The sequence below is a fragment of the Mustelus asterias genome, chromosome 5 (genome assembly GCF_964213995.1).
Source record: "Mustelus asterias chromosome 5, sMusAst1.hap1.1, whole genome shotgun sequence".
NCBI classification, from domain to species: Eukaryota; Metazoa; Chordata; class Chondrichthyes; order Carcharhiniformes; family Triakidae; genus Mustelus; species Mustelus asterias.
Window position 1 is genome coordinate 79,296,020 of NC_135805.1, and position 24,229 is coordinate 79,320,248.

The window sequence follows — 24,229 nt, forward strand, 5'->3', positions numbered from 1 at the left end:
ATGAATGCAGGGAAATCTGGCATCTCCATTTCAGATATGCATTCCTCATAGGGATGGGAATTGCAGGCTAGGCCAGCAATTATTGGCCATCCTTAATTCTCCTCGAGAAGTTAGTGGTGAGCTGCCTTCCTGAACTACTGCAGTCCATGTGTTGTAGGTGGCCCACAGTTCTGTTAGACAGGGAGTCCCATTGACAGTGAAGGAAAGGCAATATAGTTCCAAGTCAGGATTGTGTCTGACCCAGAGAGGGACTTGCATGCTGTGGTGTTCCCATGCATCAGCTTCCCTTGTCCTTCACGGTGGTAGAGATTGCCGGCTTGGAAGGTGCTGACGAAGGAGCCTTGGTGAGTTCATGCAGTGCATTGTGTAGATGGTACACACTGCTGCCACTGTTGCTCGTGGTGGATGAAGTGAATGTTGAAGGCGGTGGATGGGACGCCAGTCAAGTGGACTGCTTTGTCCTGAAGGATGCCTTTGAGGGTTGTTGGAACTGCATTTATCCAGCCAAGTGGAGAACATTCCATCACACTCCTGACTTGTAGATGGTGGACAGGGTGTGGAGAGTCAGGGGTGATGTATTCAGCTCAGAATTGCCAGCCTCGGACCTGCTTTTGTAATCATTGTATTTATATGGCTGGTTCAATTTAGTTTTGGGTCAATGGTAGCCCCCAGTCTATTGTAGCAGGTTTCCCCTGACAGTAATGCCATTGAATGCCATGGGGAGATGGTTAGATTCTTTCGTGTTGAAGATGGTCATTGCCTGCAATTGTGTGATACGAATGTTGCCAATTATCAGCCCAAGACTGAATATTGTTCAACTCTTGCTGCATATGAACATGGACTGCTTCAGTATTTGATGAGTTGTGGATGGGCTGAACATTGTGCAATCATCAGCAAACATCCCCAACTTGGGACCTTATGATAGAGGGAAGGTGATTCCAGCTGCAAGGATCCAGTCACATGGCTGCCATCAATGGCCCCTGGGAAATTCAATGCTACAGTCAAGTTGGGGAGTCTTGAGTTAATTCTAGATGATCCTCAGGGTAGAAGGTCAAGGTGCAAATGTTGAGGGTGCTGGACACTGACTGCAATCAGCAATGTTATCTCTGTGGTGCAGATTAGTCTCTTCTAACCTTGTAGAAGCTGGAACATTTTAGTAACTGTCTCACTACTGACTGAATTGTGTGGAGACCTTGACCTCAGTCAAGGTTATGTGGGGCCTAAATATTGGGAACAAACATTATTGGTGTTGTCTGAGACACCCTTGATATTGGGCATCAGTTTTCACTTAATACAGCTGTCAAGAATTAGAGTAAAATTGGGCCATTCCTATGATCTCAGCAGCCCTCAGCTAAGCATATCTAGGGGTCAGTCAGGAATGGAGGGAGTAAGATAACATAAAAACACAGATGAATATCATGGCAGCAGCTCTAGCATCCTAGGAGAGCAAAATGAAGGTTGGAAGATTTGCGTTGGCAGCCAAGGGGCCAGGTCCAAAGGGAAAGGGAGGGATGGTGATTGGGAGTAAAGGATGGAATCTGCTTCTCCCAGTTCCACATTCAGGAAAGCTATTTAACATTTTTGTTACAGGCAACCCCTTGGGCTAGTTTTCCCAAATGCAGCCTGTAATCATGCCGATTACTGCAGAGTAAGCGATGTTGAAGGTGGAACCTCATGCAAGCCTAGCCCCCTATTTGTCTCGATAAATGGTCTAAAGCTGTTTCTGGCCTGTTTAAAAGATGCCTCTTGTTTGCTCTTATGATAAGGCAATGGGTACATTTCTGGACAGAATTGTGCACGTGCTTCCAGTCCGCCATGTTGGGATCTCAATCAGCTGAACATAGAAAACTTTCTAGGCCCAGATTCTGAGCTCAATTTTAAATTCACAAACTGTCATACTACGACATGACCAAATTAACTTAATCTTCTGCATTATCAATCTATTAACACAGACATATAAACACATTCCAGAGGTGTAAACCAGTCAAACAGCGTGACTGCATCATAAACAGGTCTGAAACTGTGCAGTCATATTAAAGTAAAACCCTCATGCATTTTACCAAAATACTTTAGACCAGTTTGACAGGCTAGCCAGAGGATTAAATGTAACTCTAATTTAGTGAAAAGGATTCCTTGCCAAGTTTTTCAGCCCACAAAAACACTTTACATTCCAATCCAACAGGTCCTGACAAACAATCACCAATCATTATCAGGATATGAACTATATTCTGGACAATTTACAAAAATAGCTTGTCATATGGAATAGAAAGAGGAATACAGGACAGAGCAGCGAAACGATGCATTTTGGGAGGACTAACAAGGCAAGGGAATACGCAATGAATGGTAGAATGCTAGGAAGTACAGAGGACCAGAGGGACCTTGGGTGCATGTCTAAGGATCCCTGAAAGCAGCAGGACAGATAGATAAAGTGGTTAAGAAGGCATATAAGATACTGGCCTTTTAGCCGAAGCAGAGAATAAAAGAGCAAGGTGATTATGATGGAGCTGTATAAGGCCACAGCTAGAGTACTCAATGCAGTTCTGTTCGCCACACTATAGGAAGGATGTGATTGCATGAGAGAGACTGCAGAGGAGATTCATCAGGATGTTGCCTGGGTTGGAGTGTTTCAGCTATGAAGAGAGGCTGGCTAGACTGAAGTTGTTTTCCTTCGAGCCGTGGAGGCTGAGGGAGGACCTCATCGAGGTGTACAGAATTATGAGGGAAATAGGTAAAGTAGAGAGGAAGGAACTTTTCCCCTTTGAGGAAGGGTCAAAAACCAGAAGCAGGACATTTGGAGGGAATTTGAGAAAATACCCTTTCACCAAGAAGGTGGTGGGAACTTGGAACTCACTGCCTGAAAGGGTAGTAGAGATAGGAACCCTCAACATTTGAGAAACATTTAGATGAGCACTTGAAACGCCAAGCATACAAGGCTATGGGCCAAGTGCTGGAAAATGGGATTAGAATAGAGAGGTGTTGGATGGCTGGCACACATACGATAGGCCGAAGAGTCTCTTTCTGTGCTGTGAAACTCCAAGTGATCAGAGTTGGTAAGTCACAAAGATGTTGTCAGAAATGGAGAATTTTGATTAGAAGCAAATAATTGACAGGTTGGAATTTGTTTTCTTTGGAACAGAGGAGACTATAGGAAGATCTAATTGAGTTGTCTAAAATTATGAGAGGCCTGGATCAATTGAAAAGCAAGAAGCAATGACCAGAGGGCATGAGTTTAAAGTAATTTGGCAGAAGTATTAGAGAGAATTTGTCTTTTGTTCACTCAGAAGTTGCTGGAGGTGGAAGTATCATCAAAAATGGTCCTAGGGTGTGTTTAACAGAGACAACTGGAAGCAAGGCATCCAGGAACTTCCAAACATTTATTTTCTTTTAATTCATTTTAATGGACATGGGTGTCACTGGTTGGCCAGCATTTATTGCCCATCAGAAGGTAGTGATGAGCTGCCTTCTTGAACCACTGCAGTCTCTGGGGTATACGTACACCCACAGTGTTTTTCGGGGGGGGGGGGAGTTCCAGGATTTAGACTCAGTGACAGTGAAGGAATGGTGATATATTTCCAAATCAGAATGGTGAGTCACTTGGATGGGAAACTCCAGGTGCTGGTGTTCCCAGGTATCTGCTGTTCTTGTCCTTCTAGATGGTGATGGCTGTGGGTTTGGAAGTTGCTGCCTAAGGAACCTTGGTGAGTTCCTGCAGTGCATCTTGTAGGCTGCCACTGTTTGTAGGTGGTGCTACAATTTGTAGGCATAATGATGAGATGTAGCCTATTTATGCTATTAAATACGATGGACAACAGATCATTGTACACAAGGTATTGGAGAAATGGCTGGGCACTGGATTAGGAACACCAACAGAATTCCTGATGGATAATGCAGTTGGTAAATGATTAATTTCAGGATACGTGGGAAAATTTGAATGTCATTGTCATGGTATGATGGTTGCGAGTCTGTTCAGTGATTGGTTGTGTGAGAGATATCGGCCGGAGTTTTACTGCCCCGCCCGCCACGGAAATCAGAGCAGGTGAAGGGTGCACCATGGAAAGGTTCATTGACCTTGGGCGGGATTTTATGGTTTCAGGACAAACTAGGCCGTAAATTCCTGCTCATTATGCTGTAACTGATTAAATGTGGCATAAAATACTAGCTGGACAACTGGATTGCAAATTGCAAATGGTGCTGGCATGGGTAGTACATCAAAATATATCAAGATAAATATAAGCAGAGGTAGGCCATTCGGCCCTTCAGGCCTGCTCTGCCTTTCAAAGAGATCACGGCTTGTGGTTCAAATTCCACATTCTCATCTACCCCTGATAACCTTTTATTCTCTTGCCTAACAAGAATCTATCTACATCTGATTTTGAACTGACCCCACCTCCACCGCCTCCTCAGAAAGAGAGTTCCAAACTCACACATGCCTCTGAGAGAAATAAGATTTATTCTCATCTCAGTCCTAAAAAGCCAAGCTAATTTTAAAACAGTGGCCCAGTTCTGGGCTCACCCACAAAAGAAAATATCCTTTCTTCATCCATCTTGTCAAGACCATTCAGGGTCTTGTATACCAGCCTGTCCAACCTTTCCTCATAAGACAACCCACCTATTCCTGGTATTAGTCTGGTAAGCCTTCTCTGAACCGCTTCCAACACATTTGCACCCTTCCTTAAATTAGGTGACCAATACTGTAGTCGCATTAGAACCCTGTACATCTGAAGCACAACCTCCTTTTGTGTTCAATTCCCCTTGCAATAAGGTGATAACATTCTATTAGCTTTCTAATTACTTACTGTACCTACATATTAGCTTTTTGTCATTAATGCACTAGGATAAGTGGGGAAGGTGTTAGAATCGATCATTTATGAGATAACAGCTGAGCACTTAGAAAAATTCCAGGTATTTGGAAAGGGTCAGCATGGTTTTGTGAAAGGGAAATCATGTTTAACCAGTTTATTGGAGCTTTTTGAGGAAAGTCAAACCAGGGTAGGATTTATACAGTGAATGGTAGGGTCCTGGGAAGTGTTGAGAAACAGAGTGACCTAGGAGTACAAGTACATAGTTCGTTGAAAGTAGTGTCACAGGTAGACAGAGTGGTGAAGAAGGCATTTAGCACACTGGCCTTTGTAAGTCAGGGTATTGAGTGTAGGAGTTGGGACATTATGTTGCAGTTGTGTAAGTCATTGGTGAGGCTGCACTTGGAGTATTGTGTACAGTTTTGGTCACCCTGTTATAGGAAAGACATTGATAAACTGGAAAGAGTGCAGAGAAGATTTACTAGGATGTTACCACGACTAGTGGGCTCGAGTTATAGGGAGCAGTTGACCATGCTAAAGCTTTATTCCTTGGAACATAGGAGAATGAGGGGTGATCTTATTGAGGTATAAAAAATCCTGAAGGGCAGAGGTAGGATAAGCGCACATAGTCTTTTTTCCCAGGGTAGGGGAATTGAAAAGTAGAGGACACAGGTTTAAGGTGAGAGAGGAAAGATTTAAAAGGGATCTGAGGGGCAACTTCGCAGAAGGTGGTGCGAATATGGAATGAGATGCCGGAGAAAGTGGTTGAGGCAGGTTCAATAGCAACATTTAAAAAAACATTTGGATAAGTATATGGATGGGAAAAGATTAGAGAGATATGGGCCAAACGCGGGCAATTGGGACGAGCTGGGAAGGCACCATGATCAGCATGGATTGGTTGGGCTGAAGGGCCTGCTTCTGTGCTGTATTGCTGTATGACTCTATGACTCTAAGTAACATGCAGTGTGGATAAAGGGGAGCATGTAGACATACTATACTTGGATTTCCAGAAGGCATTTGCTAAGGTGCCACAAGAAAGGTGGAGACAAGAGCAGATGGTGGGAATTCAGTAGTGAGCAAAGCACTTCCACTTCCTAATCTCCCCAAAACCTGTCCAAAAACTGCATGGTACGAATCAGAAATGCGATGGAATACTGTCCGCTTGCCTGGATGAGTGCAGCTCCAAAACACTCCAAGATGATCACCATCATGCAGGACAAAGCAACCCGCTTATGCTGCACCCCATCCACCCCCTAAAACATTTGTTCCCTTCAACACTGAGATACAGTGACAGCAGTGTGTCCCATATTGCGCTGCAGTAACTTGCTAAACATTCTTCAGCAGCATCTTTCAAACCCAGACCTCCGCCTCCTGGAAAAGCAAGGTTTCAGATATATGGAAACATCGCCAAGTCACACATCATCCTGACTTGGAACTCTATCATCATTCCTTGACTTTAGCTGAATCAAAATCCAGCAACTCCCTTCATAACCTGATTGAGGTGTATAAGATTATGAGGGGTATGGACAGGGTAGATGGGCAGCAGCTGTTCCCCTTAGTTGAAGGGCGAATAATGGGAGGGCATCATTTTAAAGGTGAGAGGCAGGAAGTTTAGGGAGGATCTGAGGAACGAATGTTCACCCATAAGGATGGTAGGAGTCTGAAATGCACTGCCAAGGAGGGTAGTGGAGGCAGGAAACCTCACAACCTTTAAAAAGTACATGGATGAGCACCTGAAATGTCATAACATTAAAGGCTATGGGCCAAATGCTGGATTGTGGGATTTGTGTAGATTAGTATAGTTTTGTCAGTGCAGACTTGATGGGCCAAGGGGCCTTTTCTGTATTGCATGACTCTATAATAGTACTGTGGGTGCACCTACAGCAGATGGATTCAGAAGTTCAAATAGGCAGTTCACCACCACATTTTCAAGGGCATTTAGATTTGGGCAATAAATGCCAGTCTAGCCAGCGATGCTCCTATCCAATGAAATAATTTAAAAATAAAGCCCTCTATTCAATGCTGATAATTCATAATCAAATGGAGGATGTGGACATGTTAATCTACAGGGCAACATACTTCACCATAAGAGACAAGGTGCACTGGTCACTGCCCTGTACTACGCTACCTTCAAAACATGTGGGATTTGAGGTGCTTTTATGCTTTGTATGCTCATGGAGTGAGAAATCCAAAAACACTGTCAAAACATGTTGTAGTATGGTAGGAAGGGGATGTGTTCCCCTCCTAAAAGTAGTCCCTGTGATCTTTTACAAGTTTAAGTTTATTTATTAAGGTGGTGGCATGGTGGCACAGCAGTTAGCACTGCTGCCTCATAGTGACAGGGACCTAGGTTCGATTTCCAGCTTAGGTGACTGTCTGTGTGGACTCTGCACTTTTTCCTCATGTCAGCGTGGGTTTCCACTGGGTCCTCCGGTTTCCTCCCACAGATCAAAAATGTGCTGGTTAGGTGCATTGGCCATACTAAATTCTCCCTCAGTGTGCCCAAACAGGTGCCAGAGTGTGGTGACTAGGGGATTTTCACAGAACTTCATTGCAGTATTAATGCAAGCCTACTTGTGACACCAATAAATAAACTTCTATATCAGATTCCCCATGTTCAACATTAGACCTTAAGAATAAAATGTGACTGTAAAAAAGCCTCTGCTTAAAATGTCTTACTTACGTGAATCCTATAATGTTTACTACAGCATCAGGTTGCACTTTTCTATAGGCTTTTTCCAACTAGAGAAATAGGTAGAAGTAAGCAAAAATAAATGTGTGGCATCAATAGGCTGACAAATAATTTTGATTCTACAGGAAAGTACAGATAAAAATGAAATACTCTGGTCACAGTGACCTCGGAGACACATGACTTCTTGTTCAAGGTTTTGGCAAATCTCGAGGACCACTTGACTCCTTGACCAATAGAACGGCAGCACGTGTGAATTGGAGCTCAAGAGTGAGCTTTAAAATCCACAATTGGGACCTGGATGAGCAGGTAGCTATGATAGTTTTGCTGTAAATAATTCATGTAAATAACCTTTTCTCCAGTAAATATTATGTGGAAATGCCGGTGTTGGAGTAGGGTAGGCACAGTAAGAAGTCTCACAACGCCAGGTTAAAGTCCAACAGGTTTATTTGGTAGCACAAGCTTTTGGAGCGCTGCTCCTTCATCAGGTGAGCCCTGATGAAGTTGCTACTTCACCAGCTATTTGGACACCTAGAGTTCAGTTATTACAACTCTACAATATAGTGACACAAAGTTAGTTGTGGCATGGCACCTAATGACGTTTGCAGATACTTAGGTTTGCCCTTCATATTTAAGTTTATAAGTTTTTTTTGCATGCCACGTTGCTGACAATGTGATTTGCTAACAGCTCAGTGAGGGAAACCAGGCATCTGCAGCATGAGTGAAAAAAAAATGTACCCATCTGTGGTCAGATTAGGTTTCATCCTGATCGCAACTTCACCCTATTCAAAGCATGTCAATGATGAGGCAGACAGTGAGATGTTTTTTATAGTTATTGGCACAGCAGCAGGTCTCGGACAACAACTTTTGGCTATTTGAGCTTAATTACCCAGATGTCCCTGTGCAAATTTATTGTATCATTTACACACGTTTAACAATGATTTTCACTAGCCTCACCGATAAGTCCATTAAATTCACTGTGTATGGCACACAATCACACGTCACCATTCTGTTATGCTTCGAGGTAGCATCTCAATAGGATTTAGCCTTTCAAAGTTGCCTGTTACAGACTCACAACCTACAGCAGCTCTATTCAATACAACTCAGACTTTAAAAACTCCTCTGACCTATAACTGCAGCATTATTAATGGACTGTTGAGAATCCACCATTGATATATTTTGAGCTGGTTTCAGAAACATAAGTGGCGATTTCGAGTCCGGATGAGCCATCAGTGAGAATGACGATGCAGGCGCAAAATCCAGAGAGGAGCAGAAAATGTGAATCTCTCCAGCGAGATTGCCATTTCCGATTTTCAAACCCCCCTCAGCTGCAAAGTAAGGTGAAAAATGCCACAGGCGCCTGGGAACCTCATTTTAATATGTAAGTGCTCACTCTGGGACTTCCACCCTCCCCCCTCCCCCCCTCACTAAATATTCAGCAGGTGTTGGCATGCATTTACAACTGTGTACAAATGTGAAGCTTGGCAACCTCACCTCCGAAGGGATTACTGGAGGTGACCATTCAAGTCGCTAACACCTTCTTGGAGCCAGTCGTAGACAGGACAACAGAGAGGACACAGGGGGCACGGAGAAGTTTAACTTGTGGTTGGGGCTGGGGTTCGGTGTCACCATCTTGGGGGAGGCGTAGATCGCAGGCCTTACCTTTCCTTCATATCCTCTTGGTTTAAAGGGGTCTGATGGCTGGTATGCTGGCAGCACTTATCCAACAAGATAATGGTTGGAATGCGAGTCTTTACAGGTAATCAAGTCTTAAAGGTACAGACAACGTGAGTGGAGAGGGGGTTAAGCACAGGTTAAAGAGATGTGTATTGTCTCCAGCCAGGACAGTTAGTGAGATTTTGCAAGCCCAGGCAAGTCGTGGGGGTTACAGATAGTGTGACATGAACCCAAGATCCCGGTTGAGGCCGTCCTCATGTGTGCGGAACTTGGCTATCAGTTTCTGCTCAGTGATTCTGCGTTGTCATGTGTCGCCTTGGAGAACGCTTACCCGAAGATCAGAGGCTGAATGCCCATGACTCCTGAAGTAAAGACTGTAAAGTAAAGACTCGCATTCCAACCATTATCTTGTAAATTTTGTTTGTGTCTATATATGCCCTGTTTGTGAACACAACTCCCACTCACCTGATGAAGGGGCAGTGCTCCGAAAACTTGTGCTACCAAATAAACCTGTTGGACTTTAACCTGGTGTTGTGAGATTTCTTACAGATCTAAATCTCACACTCAGGCAGCAGTTGGAGGACAAATGGGCATTAGCTACATGAAAGTTCAAGTCCACTAGTTGTGGAGTTTTGACAGTCAGGGGTTAGTGTCAGGGTAGAAGGCTGTTACAGATGGATGGGTCATCTGATCTGCAACCCTTGCAAGCTGGGGGCCTGAGGATGTCCTCTAAGTATGAGGTTGTCACTCTAATTGCAGTCTTCACAGAGATCAGCTGTGCCTCGCTGGCCACACGAGGAAGCCAGTTGCCTAATCAGCTCCCGGAAATTATGAAGCTGATTAAAGCTCAGTGAAAGTGGTTCAGTGACTGATTTCTTTCAGCAAGATTTGCTCATGCTTTCTTGTTGACCGAAGTTTAAGCCATCTAGAAATGTGACCAAATCTTTGTTTTGTAACTCTCGAGTAACTTCTATATTATTTAAACCTATATACAAACAACACGTGAGCTGGGTACCAGCTCTGGTGCCTTTAAAGTTTGTATACTTTAGAGCAACAGGGCAGAAATAAAGTAACACCAAGTTTAAAATAAAAATCAGCTCCCTGAGCCTTCCTTGACAAGTCAATTGTGCCAATAAGTCAGCACAGCAATACATGAGTGTGCCACACTTTGAAGCCAAGTTTGGGAAGATTGCATCTGGTATATTTATCTTAAATCTAACATTGCAAAATATTAAATACAAATATTCAATAATAGCAAGTCAGATTCATTCCTATTTCTTTATGTTTTATTTAAAAATCACTCTAAATCTGTATTTTGCATTTTTTGTGCCACAAACATCAGTTGTTCAACATGTTTCATGGTCACATTTAAAATAGGAAGCCATAAGGAAACTTTTATAATGGGAAAATAATATGAAAGGAGTTAGTGGCATGGTACGGTCATGGTTGGTGCAATTCCGTCAAGACACTCAGTACTGAAACCTGTGTCCATGGCAAGATATTAAATTAAATTTTACTTAAATCAAAACGATTACATGTTGCACGTGGACAGGATTGTATTTTCCCGTTTAATTGCCTTTTGAAACTTTACAGATTTCTATTCATGTTTTACTTTAATGCAGCAGTGAGGCCTTAGACCAGAATCTCTGTTAACTCGGCTGAAAGGCAAGATTCACCAACAGTAGCAGACCATTAGGAAAAAAACATTTTTTGATTTTATAATCTTGGTCATTCAGTTACATACCAGCGTCTTAAATTCTTTTGAACGATTTTTATACAAGCTTGAGGAAGGATTGTTTAGTTCAACTGTAAAGGTCAGTCCTGAAATTTTGACTGCATGTTTATGTCTTTCTGCAAAAAAAAATACTGTTTTGTCATTTCAAATATATAGAATGTGTAAATAAAAGCAAAATACTGCAGATGCTGGAAAACTGAAATAAAATCAGTAAATGCAGGAAAATTACAGCAGGTCTGACAGCATCTGTGGAGAGAGAAACAGGGACCGTGATTTTCCTATTGCGACCCGGGGCCTAGAGGTGATCAGTAGGGGTGGGGTGGGGGGGGGGGCGGTGGTCCCGCTGCCATTCTGCACACAGGATTGGTCTGGGATGGAGGGAGGGCTGGGGGGAGGAGGGGTAGTCTGCCGGGGAGGGCCTGCCCCCGGGGAAGGGGGGGGGTCTGATCCCAAGGGGGGGTCAGTTCGGGGAGGGGTCAGCTGGGGAGGGGGGGGGGAATCACCACTGCTGGGGGGGGTTGGGGTGGGCTGTGCATTGGGATACTCCGGGGTGGGGGGGGGGGGGGGGGGGGTGTCAGGGCTGGCCCGAGAATTGTTGTAGGGGCCGCGATCGGGCTGCGGGGGGAGGGGGGGTGCTGGAGGGGCAGCACTGCGGGGGTCCCGGGCTGGCCAGCGATTGAGCTGGCCAGCAAACGGGGAGTCTGACAGATCGGAGCCACTGCCCATGCACAGAGTTCCAGAACCGTCAGATTCCGGCATCAATAGGCAGTTGCTGGAAGTTGTTTCCACCGGTGGGTGAAATTAAAACCAGGGGGCATGGCCTCAAAATAAGGGGGAGCAGATTTAGGACTGAGTGGAGGAGGAACTTCTTCATCCAAAGGGTTGTGAATTGGTGGAATTCCCTGTCCAGTGAAGCAGTTGAGGCTACCTCATTGAATGTTTTTAAGGCAAAGATAGATAGATTCTTGAACAGTAAAGGAATTAAGGGTTATGGTGAGCGGGCAGGTCAGTGGAGCTGAATCCACGAAAAGATCAGCCATGATCATATTGAATAGCAGAGCAGGCTCGAGGGGCCAGATGGCCTACTCCTGCTCCTAGCTGTAATGTACTTATTCTTATGTATTTGTTTGTTTTAATATACCTTGGGTGTAATTTCATAGCCCCTTCCACCTCCAGTATTTTCTGTTCCTGCTGAAGCCAATGGACTTTTAAACAGCTTGCCACATTTAACGGCCCCGCCCCCACAGTGACGGAGTTGTAAAATTCTGTTTTTGTTTTATTAATGAATTATGGTTATTCTACAATCCAAAATTGCACAGAGGTATGGATGGCAAATGTTTGAAAACTGCAACTTTCACAGCTTAGCAAAAATAGAATGATCAACATATGAAATTAAAAGAATCAGATTTGTTTAGATCACTTGCTAGGTGCAAAATTGGCATAATTTTCACCCAGCTTTTGGGTGCAACCAGTCCTCGTAGATCTACAAAATGGTGTCAACACGATGTATGTACCCTTTTGGGATGAGTTACGCCAGACACCACATTGGTGAGGGCAATAGCGTGCAGTAAATGGTCATTTAAAGTAGCAGGCAGACAACGAATGTGTTTCTGCATGCTCTCTGGCCCTGCTTTGGAGGCAAGATACCTTTCCTCCTTTCCACTTCCTCCACATAGATCTCTAGGGCAGCTTCTCACATCCGTGGGGATCCTATTTTCTTCCATTATGTGCCATTATTCTATGTTTCACAGGTTTAGATTCACTTCCTACATGCCTGCCAGCATCTGCCCCAGTTACAACACCCCTCTCCTCCTCTCCTTTAAACAATGCAGCAGATTGGATGTTAGGAAAATTAACTCTGCTATTCAAGAAAGGAAGGAGAGAGAAATCGGGGAACTGCAGGCCAGTTATCTGACATCACTCATTGGACAAGTGCTGGAACCTATTTTTACAGAATTCTGAACACAGCACTTAAAAAAGTCACGGTCCAATTAGTAAACATGGTTTTATGAGAGGGAAAGGACAGCTAATCCTTTAATAGACTCTTGGAGCTGTCAATCAAACTGTGAACTTACAACCTCCCACTGTGGTAACGACAGGTTGTAGAAGTAGTCAGGCAATAATAATGCTACCGTGATAGTATTTGAGGTTATTGCTGAAAAAAGAGACATACTGTCAAAGCTTTCTGCCCTGCACTCATCAGGACAGATGCAAATATACTAAATTTCAAAGGAAACAACAACTTACATTGCATGATAATAAGACGGCTGTTTTGTTAACAAGTGAACATGACTTGCTGAGATGTTGCTATGGAGAATGCACCAGGAAAGAGATATCCCTCAAGCTTTTGTTTAAATTCAGAAAAGGCAAGTTGACTCTGATTGGTCAAGGCGTTACCATGGGATTGCAGAGTGGAACAACTTGGGGATAATGATTCCATGGTGCATTCTCCATGGCAATGCCTCATCAATCAGATTCCACTTACTGAACAATCAGCCTCCTTTTCTCTTGTGATACAAATTGTTGTTCACTTTGAAATTTGGCATTCTTGCATCTGTGCTGATGAGTGCAAAATAAAAAACTTCAACAGCATTTCTCTTTTTTCAGCAATATTTAGGGTTAAATAGATAAATATCTATTGGAACTGCAGGCAGAGATTTGTTTTAGCTCACAGAGATGTGAAGGCAGCACTTATTTGAAAATTTATAGGGCAGCCATTTAAATTACTTGATAGCTTAACAGTTTCTTGCATCTTATTCATCCTTTGCAAGCACTTATGTCTATTCTAAAAAATTGTATCTCATACAGTACTGGCTAAGGCCCTTGCTCCAGTGAAAATAGCTTGAATTCAACAATGAGTTTCAATGGACCTGCTGCATTCAGGTTTTCCCAGATGTCAGTCATATTCTGTCCCCTTTCCCCTACTGGGAAAATATGACCTGTCAGAAATGGGGGATGGCATTTCTGGATCTGGGGTCCATGCGCCATTCTGGATAAGCCATTCAGTCTCCCCAACTTCACAGTAATCTTGACTTAAATGTTAGTTTTCAATAGTTCTTCTGAAAATGCATTATGAATTTAGCCTTGTTATATTATTGTAGTATTACTGTTATTTCTTTAAAATAATGGAAGCGAGATAGCAATCAGTTCATATCGACAAGTGTAGAGAAATAAGAAACATTGTTCAATATACTTAAGTTATTTTGCTTACTCAATGTTGTTGTTGACACTGTTGGGGGTGATGTAGTTGTGGGCTCAGTACTGTGTGTGGGGGTTGTTGTTACAGATGGGAGCTCGCAGTATGTCCCTTCTGTTGGCTCTCTCCTGATACAGTCACAGTTTCCAGTTCCTGTATTATTCACACTGCAAGACTGGTATTTACTACAAAATGCTGAGTTCCAAGTAAATCCACTGTCACACTTGCACTGAGTTTCAATGTTCACATATTGACAAACTAGGAGCAACAATGAAAAGTAATTAAAACATTACCAGTATTCTGTGGGGGAGAAATTAGTTAGTGTATAATGCTGCTACAAGTGTGCTGCACATTGTACATTAATTCCTCAGCAGCAGACAACAGCTCTCATGGGTTTCTCACTGATTTCAATGAGGAAATCTGTCTGGGCAAAGCTAGTCACATCATGTGATGCCGTTTGCCCTCGGAGAAGCGCCCATACATAAACAAATTTCTCCCCCGTGATTATTTACCCGACCACTTCTAATGGATTCAATATATATTTAACAAAGTTAACAAATCAATGATCAATAAACTTTTTGTGGCATTTTGTGAAGTATTTTAGAGATTTGTAAATTCAATCTAGCCTTAAAGTACCTGGAAAATGGAAAAACAAAAAAAGACAGCTTCATTAAAGTTGTAATTGTAATTTCCACTTAAATAAAAGGAGCAGAATTAATAACCTTTAAAATTTATTCATGGGATGTGGACATTGCTGGCTGGGCAAGCATTATCTCCCATCCCTAATTGCTTTTGAGCAGGTGGGGGTGAGCTGCCTTCTCAAACCGCTGCAATCCATGTGGTGTAGGTACACCCACTGTGCTGTTGAGGAGGAAGTTCCAGGATGTTCACCCAGAGACAATGATGGAATGGTGACATATTTCCAAATCACAATGGTGTGTGCCTTGGGGGGGCGGGGGGGATTGTCTGATAAGAGCTGTAATTTATCAAAGCTAAATCCCACTTTAAGTTTGAAATTAGTTATTTTGTTTACGCCCTCATGATCATGAAGTGAACTAGCAAAAAGATGTTGATTAATTCTTAACTTTTATTTACCGTGCTGTTTTATACAATAGCAAATTATATACATGATTGCTGTAATATTTATTATACCTAACGCATAATGGTCTAGATTTTGTGCTCGTAATGACAGTGAAACTGGGTTAGTTTCTGCCATTGTTACAATGATAGGAACATAGGATCAGGAAGAGACAATTTAACTCTTCAAGTCTATTCAGCCACTCAATTACATCATGAATGATTTTAACCACACGCTATATACTTGCCATTGATCCTTAAATACCTTTGGGGAGCATAAATCAATCAATCTCAGATTTAAAATTAATAATTGATCCGTTGTCATTTGCAAAAGAGAATTACAACCTACTATCATTCTGCACATGTAGAAATGTCTCCTAATTTCATTCTTGGAAAATTTGGTTCTAACTTTTTGAACTTTTCCCCCAAGTCTGAATCTCCACATCACTGAAAATTGTTTCTATCTACCCAATCTGTTTTTCTTAATCTCATGAAAACTTTGATAAAATCACCCCATTAACCTCTCAAATTCCATGGACTAGTAAGTTAGTTTGTGCAATGCTTCCTTGTAAATTAACCCTTGGAATCCAAGGGCCAATCCAGTAAATCCATGCTGAACTCTCTTCATTCCTGTGCCCAGACCACAAACAGTTCTTCAAGAGTGATCTAATCAGGGCTATAAAGCTGGAGAAAGACTGCACTGCTGGTATTGAGTGCAAGGACTATCATGTCCCTCTGCCTTTGCAGTGTCTGTCTGGAGGGCCTCCTGTTTCCTGATAGATAGAAAACCTCTCTCCACCTGGCACCATCATCTCCAATGTTGCATCAGTGAACTTTGGAGCCTACTCTCTCCCACGTTGTACAATTGTTCTTCCTGCTCAGGATCTCTTCCAACTATCATCCTCCACCCCTGTAAGTGGTTCATTCCTGCTTGGTGCTAGCCTGACATTAATCTGGGTCCTTGTTAAGGTGTACAGCACTCAAAAAGCATGTATATTGCAGGCTGCACATTACAATCATAGGAATCAGCAGACATCGCAAAGTTTGTTGCATCGGAAGGAATGAGTAAGGGTTAGTTGTAGATCTCAATCTCTTGTCCACTTTCTGGGGTCATTCAATTTTGTTCTCAAAGTTCTGTGTTACTCTAGCTTATAGGAATCACCAGGACCAAGGGAGTTCCAGGCCATGGGCATTTTGTTAGGAGTTCATCTTGGTCTGGATGAGAAATGGGAAAAGGATGTCAGAACTCTCTGCTGCAGCAGGAAAGAGAGTTAGGAGGGTCTATTTTGGTTCCTTCTGGAGAATGATTCATTGAATATGGAGGCTGGTGGAGTATCAGGTGAAGTCTGTATTGTGGTTTTGGGTGGGAGGGGAAAGTGCAGAGGCAGAAGTGTGTGAAAAAGAACAAATACTATTAATACCCCATCAGCCATGGTGGCACGGAATCCATGGTTGAGAAAAAACAAAGACATATTGCTAGCACTATTATGGAAATTTGCATCATCCAGCTAGATGCAACAGAGAAGAAGAAATTTGGAGAATTCGATAGAGTACATTCATGAGGTGTTCCGTTAGGTAATGTAACCAAGGTGACAGTCAGTGAATATTAGTTGATTGTCTAGGCAATGTAGGGAAGGAAAGAGCTAGGCCATGTGAAGGCAAGCAAATGGTGGAAATTGAAAGCAAATTTGATTACATTTCCTAGTTCAGTGTAAGAGCAGGAAGTGAGACGAATACAGCCATCAATGAATTGGAAAAAGAGGTAGGACTGGAACAAAGGAACAAGAAACAAAGATCAATTCATATATCCCACAAAGAGGTAGGCGTAGCTCGGACCCATTCAGCATGTTTAATTTGGAGAGAGTGAGTGGCGTTGAAGGAGAAATTGTTCAATGTGAGTACAAGTTCAGCCAGGCGGAGGAAGGTGGTGGTAAATGTGATCTGGTTGGAGCTCCCTTCAAGAAAGAATTGGAGATCTCTGCGGCTGGTGGGGAGTGGAAGTGATTGGATTCATGGTGAAAACAAAATGGCTAGAGACCTCTTAAAATGATGGAGAGCTCAAAAGACTCAAAGGAAGAGACTGGACAAGTACAGAGATGTAAGTTGGAAATAGAAAGAAAATCATATTTAGTGGACAGGAGTAGGCTCAGCACAGACCTGATTATGGATTTTGGAAACACAGTTGAAGGATTGGGGTACTATGAAGACCATGGATGGAAGATGTCCAGAAAAGATGAGCTCCTGGAAACAATAGCTTAATGGTTGGTGGTGGAATCATAGTCCAGGGGAAGGTCGGAACAAGTGATGAATTGGCTTTTAGCCTCAGCTATATAGAGGATCTCTACACCAGACAACAACAGCACCACCCTCATCAGTAGATCTGGTGACAATAATTTTAATAAGACACTTGTTGCTGACTTTACCAAGTAATGCAGCAGACAAACTTGGTAAGCCAAAGCAGATGTCTGCCGATGAGGATCTACCAATTGTCTCCTGCTCTACTTTAATTTCAGGGGTGTTTCAGCTGACGTGACATTTCAGGTAAAATCAAACTGTCAATGAAAAATAATCACATTAAAAGTGTTGGTAAATTTTTACTATCTCACGGTTAGCCATAAACCAATTTTAAGGTAGTATGAAATGTACTTTCTTTACAAGGGCCTTGTATTACATAAGGTTTATTCCAGTCACACTCACCTGTTGTAAGGTTGATGCCAGTTATATGAAATGTGCCGCTTTCAAAAGACAAGTGAATAGGGTGCGATAATCTCTGAAGTAATTTCAGTGCTAATTCACTAATTTTAGACATGTCATTTTCTATTATGCTTAGTGCAACGTCCAGCTCACATTCATTTTGTTGATTGACTGTCACATCAAACAAATAAATAGTTCAATGTCAAAATAATTAACAGCAATATTTCATAGCAAAACAGTTAAACCTCGTTAATATTTACAATCACCTAAAAGAAAACATCAGTGATAGTGAAATTGGTAACATCCATGAAGACTGGAAACAGTCTGATCTGATGCTCGTGTTTAAACAGAGGATAAAACAAACACTGGCAACAATAGACTGACTAGTCTTACTTCCATTTTCTGTTAATTAATAGAATTGATTATGTGCAGTAAACATGGTGAATATCTCAACACTAATAACAGAGTGAGCAAGAACTGACACAGATTCAGATAAAGAATCATAGAATCTCTACAGTGCATGATGCCATTTGGGCCATCAAATGTGCACCGACTCGCTGACAAGAGTATCTTACACAGGACCTCTCGCCTGCCCTACCCCTGTAAACTCGCACATTTACCATGACTCATCCATCTAACCTACACATCTTGGGACACTAAGGGGTAATATAGCATGGCCAGTCCAGATAACCTGCACATCTTTGGACTGCAGGAGGAACACAGTAAGAGTTTTAACAACACCAGGTTAAAGTCCAACAGGTTTATTTGGTAGCAAATACCATAAGCTTTTGGAGCGCTGCTCCTTCATCAGATGGAGTGGAAATGTGCTCTCAAACAGTGCACAGAGACACAAAATCAAGTTACAGAATACTGATTAGAATGCGAATTCCTACAGCCAGCCAGGTCTTAAAGATACAGACAATGTGGGTGGAGGGAGCATTAAGCACAGGTTAAAGAGATGTGTATTGTCTCCAGACAGGACAGCCTGCAAGTCCAGGAGGCAAGCTGTGGGGTTACTGATAATGTGACATAAATCCAGCATCCCGGTTTAGGCCGTCCTCATGTGTGTGGAACTTGGCTATCAGTTTCTACTCAGCGACTCTGCGCTGTCGTGTGTCGTGAAGGCCGCCTTGGAGAACGCTTACCTGAAGATCCGAGGCTGAATGCTCGTGACTGCTGAAGTGGAGACTGCTGAAGTCTGGAGACAATACACATCTCTTTAACCTGTGCTTAATGCTCCCTCCACCCACATTATCTGTATCTTTAAGACCTGGCTGGCTGTAGGGATTCGCATTCTAATCAGTATTCTGTAACTTGATTTTGTGTCTCTGTGCACTGTTTGAGAGCACATTTCCACTCCATCTGACGAAGGAGCAGTGCTCCGAAAGCTTATGGTATTTGCTACCAAATAAACCTGTTGGACTTTAACCTGATGTTGTTAAAACTCTTACTGTGTTCACCCCAGTCCAATGCCGGCATCTCCACATCATGACTGCAGGAGGAAACCAGAGCACCCGGAAGAAACCACACAGACATGGGGATAACATGCAAACTCCACACAGTCACCAAGGGCCGGAATCAAATCCGGGTCCCTGAAACTGTGAGGCAGCAGTGCTAACCATTCTGCCACTATTCCATCCCAAGCTCCTGCCTAATCAATCACCTCAAATTCTTTAAGGAACAGACATTCCAAGTGCACTCTGGAAGTTCGACAGTAGGATTTCACTAGACTTTCAAAAGGCATTTGATAAAGTTCCACATTAATGACTGTGTGGGGGATTTTAACGTCATCCAGCCAACTCTTCACATTTTGCTGTGAATTGGGCAGAAGGCCCTGGCTCAGCCTCACAAAATGTTGGCTCTACATTGCCTTTTATCTTGTCTTCAGCCTTGAAATACCTACTTTTATCACTTGGTCCTCCTTGTTCAAAGACCATTCTCTTAGCACTTTCTCAATCTCAGATGTACCCTTACTGATCCCCAGAGTAAATAACTCAGGCCAGTTTAATTGCATCTTCTTAAGCTAATTCCTTCCCATCAGGGAGACTTTATTCCCTCCAACTGCTACCAATAACAAGTAATAGGATGCATCATCATTTTCCACTCTATCATTAACTTGAGCCAACACTGGGAGACTGATATTGGAATATCTAGTCAGTTTCACACTAGTTTTGCATAAGGAAATGTGACTTCAGAATATTTTGTACTCTGCTACGAAAATAACAGACACTACTGCCCCACCCACTGTCCAGATCATCCGATCCTGCTGGAAGTCAATGGACTTTAGACTGGGCTACCCAATCTCCCGTGGAAAAATCTGACCAAAGTTAGGAAATTGTTTCTGAATGTCACATTCACATTTAGGGACCCGACAGGAAGTCCTAAATTAGTAACATATGCTAATCTCTTACCATCTCTTTTCAGTCTGCGGAGATGGATTCGAATATCACTGTCTTCTGTTGGGGAAGTATCTTCTGCCTAAATTATAATGCATTGAGGTTATTGGATTGCACAGTTCAGTGTAAAAAATCTTGCAAATTCACAACATTCACCGCTTCTTTAGAAGCAACAGTGAAGATATGCTCATGTTAGAATGTTCCTCAGTTTAGTTCACAGATCCAATTTCAGAATGTTTGTCTTATATATAATACAACAAATGTGATCAATAAACTGAATGCAAATGTTACTTCATAACTTCACTTTGAAATAACATATTAACAATCAGACCTGCACACTTGGCTGGTGCCAACCACCCTTGTGAAGCCCTCAATGATTTTCACTTCTTTTAATTTTCCTTTCCTTTCATTGTTTCACATCCAACACTCTTGGTATCATCACTCCAGAATGAGGTGAACAGTTGATTAGATAATGGACATTTGCAGAATATTCCTCTAGTGATACCCAGCCCATCATCTATAAAATGTGTAAAAAGTCTTCGGGAGTATTCGGTATTTATGATTTGTTCATGGGATGTGGGCTTTGCTGGCTAAGCCAGCATTTACTGAACATCCCTAATTGGCCTTTGGAAAGTGATGGTAAGCTGCCTCTTGAACCACTGCAGTCCATGTGCTGTTAGGAAGTTCCAGGATTTTGACCCAGCAACAATGAAGGAACAGCAATATATTTCCAAGTCAAGTTGGTATGTAGCTTGGAGGGGAACTTGTAGGTGATGGTGTTCCCATACATTTGCTGCCCTTTTCCTTCTAGATGGTAGCAGTCATGGGTTGTGAAGATGCTGTCTGAAGAGCCTTGATCAGTTTCTGCAGTGCATCTTGTAGATAGTGCATACTGCTGCGATTGTGCTTTGGTGGTGGAGAGAGTGAATGTTTGTGGAAGGGGTGCAAATCAAGTGGGTTGTTTTGCCCTAGATAGTTTCAAGCTTCTTTGTGTTGTTGCAGCTGCACTCATCTTGATAAGTGGAGAGTATTTCATCACACTCCTGACTTGTGCCCTGTAAATGGTGGACAGGGTTTGGGAAATCAGGATGTGAGTTACTTTTTTAATTCATTCATAGGACATGGGCGTCGCTGGCTGGTCAGCATTTATTGCCCATCCATAGTTACCCGAGGGCAGTTGAGAGTCAACCACATTGCTGTGACTTTGGAGTTACATGTAGGCCAGACCAGGTAAGGATGGCAGATTTCCGTCCCTAAAGGACATGAGTGAATCAGATGGGTTTTTCCAACAATCGACAATGGTTTCATGGTCATCAGTAGATTCATAATTCCAGATTTTTTTTGAATTGAAATTCCACCATCTGCCATGGCAGAATTTGAACCGATGTCCCCAGAAAATTAGTTGAGTTTCTGGATTAATAGTCTTGCAATAATATCACTCGGCCATCGCCTTCCCTTGCTACAGGATTCCCAGTCTCTGACTTGCTTTTGTAGCCACAGTATTTATATGGCTAGTCCAGTTCAGTTTCTGGTCAATGACAATTCTTAGGATGTTGATAGTAGCTGATGATGGTTGGGTCTAGGACACTATCCTGAGGAACATCTGCATCTGGAACTGAGATGATTGACCTCCAACAAAGACAACCATCTTCTTTTGTGTCTGGTATGGCTCCAACCAGCAGAGGATTCCACCCCCCCCCCGATTCCCATTGACTCGGGCTTCTTGATGCCACACTCAGTCAAATGCAGCCTTGATGTCAAGGGTAGTGACTCTCACCTCACCTGTGAAGTTCAGCTCTTTTGTCCGTGTTTGAACCAAGACTGTATTGAGATTATGAACTGAATGGCCCTGGCAGAACTAAAAATGAGTGTTGAAGAGTAGGCTGTTGCTAAGCAAGTGCTACTTGATTGTAAGTAGATCATTTTACTGATGATCAAGAGTAGACGAATGGCGCAGTCATTAGCTGAGTTGGATTTATTCTGCTTTTTGTTTACAGGACATACCTGGGCAATTTTGCACAATGGTGGATAGATGCCAGTAGTGTAGCTGCGCTGGAACATCTTGTTTAGGGGTGTGGCAAGTCCTGGAGCATAAGGTCTTCAGTGCTATTGCTGGAACATTATCAGGGCCCATAGCCTTTGCAGGATCCAGTGCAGGTAGAGTGAATTGAATTGGCTAACATCTGTGATGCTGGGGATCCAGATGAGGCCGTGATGGATCATCCAGACCACCATTCCCATGCCAAATTCTGATCTTTAAAAGCAAAACCTATGGGTTTGATTTTAAAAGCTGTGTAGTAAGTGCACCCATCAAGTCTTAGTGACAGAGTAAAATAACTTCATTCCAATAGACAAAAATCATGCGGAAAAAGCTAACCAATTTATTCACCAATTCCTGAGATCTGCTCCCATCATGTGAAACCCTGCATTGGGTGCACTAATTTTGCTCCTAATTGACAAAAACAGGTATATTTTTATATAATTTCTCTGAAACAAACTCTTCTCGAGAATCAGAACTGACCTTTGAACTATGATAGCAACCTTCAGAACAAAAAAATTTGGTTAACCAATGATTAACAAGCAGGGAACAATGCAGCACCAACTTGCACAGGCGTTTGTACAGAGGTTGGAGCCCATTCTTTAAAACTTGGAAGTACCGACCAACTCCATCACCGGTAACTGCTAGCAAGTATTGTAGCTTCCATTGCAACACTGGAAGCATCCACTCAACATTAGGGAGGTGCTGTGGAAGCTTAGACTGAGACCATGAATTCTCAGCTTACTGCCAAGCAGGGCTGCTGCAACCACAGTGTGGATACCAGTGCTCAAAGAGACACGAGAGGTTTGAGAGCAGTTCAGCAACTTGTCTTCCAGGAGATTTTTCCAGTATTGTTGAAGTGCTGCCTGGAGTGAGGAGCAGTGGCTTTGTCATGTACCAACCTGCTCCAGCCACAGTGGACCTTTATTTTAAAAGGTACATGCTAGCTTTAAGTGGTGCTAGGGAGTTATAACTTAGGGCACCTGTGGACATGTGTAGCCAATGAAGGTCACAGTTAGTGCTTGCTGCATGTAGTTATCGTGAATATGAGTTTGCATGCTGCCTTAACTTCAATCAAAGGAGTAAGTTAATCACACAAGGAGATAACCACATTCATTTTCAGGGAGTTATCCAATTTTCATAACTGGATTTTTGGTGCTGGAAGGAGTTTAACAAAGCTGTCACCAAGCCTCAAACTAGTCAAGATTGACGTGATAAAACCCATTCTGTGTTTTTGGTTGTAATGATCTTTTGTGAAGTAAGTTTTGCCAATCTCAAACAAAAGAAGTCTTACTTGAACTTCAAATCAGCAACTCAGACAGGTCAGGTCTGATATATTTTCTTCCCTTGTAACTATGAAGATTTTTTGAAATGTAGAAATCTGCCTCTATTCCCAGCAATGTAAAATACCATCAGCTAATAATTCCACAGCAATATAATTGCTACATCTATTGTAGCAAGGTCTTTGACAGGAGCTGGAACTTTGAATAATTGGTAGTGACAGTGTGCAGAAATTAAATATACATCAATGACATGCAACAATGTTAGCCAGTTCTTAAGAATGGACATTTTAAAAACAAACCACATCTGTTGTTATCATTTATTGAGTGAACTATGAGTCATAGAGGTTTACAGCATGGAAACAGGTCCTTCGGCCCAACTTGTCCAGACCGCCCTTTTTTTTTAAACCCCTAAGCTAATCCCAATTGCCCGCATTTGGCTGATATCCCTCTATACCCATCGTACCCATGTAACTATCTAAATGCTTTTTAAAAGATAAAATTGTACCCGCCTCTACTATTACCTCTGGCAGCTTGTTCCAGACACTCACCACCCTCTGTGTGAAAAATTGCCCCTCTGGACACTTTTGTATCTCTCCCCTCTCACCTTAAACCTATGCCCTCTAGTTTTAGACTCCCTTACCTTTG

General features: G+C 42.6%; 1 protein-coding gene across 1 annotated transcript in view; it reads right to left on the minus strand.

The window, feature by feature from the left end:
* Window positions 1-22,324, minus strand: part of LOC144493991 (adhesion G-protein coupled receptor F2-like) — a 43,469-nt gene extending 21,145 nt beyond the window's left edge. Inside the window, exons 1-6 of the mRNA XM_078213565.1 lie at window positions 22,268-22,324; window positions 20,279-20,345; window positions 17,871-18,038; window positions 14,112-14,354; window positions 10,910-11,016; window positions 7,483-7,541 (exon numbers count right to left, since the gene is read on the minus strand). Of these exons, the coding sequence (XP_078069691.1) occupies window positions 7,483-7,541; window positions 10,910-11,016; window positions 14,112-14,354; window positions 17,871-18,038; window positions 20,279-20,345; window positions 22,268-22,324 (701 nt within the window). The remainder of the gene's footprint in view (window positions 1-7,482; window positions 7,542-10,909; window positions 11,017-14,111; window positions 14,355-17,870; window positions 18,039-20,278; window positions 20,346-22,267) is intronic.
* Window positions 22,325-24,229: the final 1,905 nt, after the last annotated feature.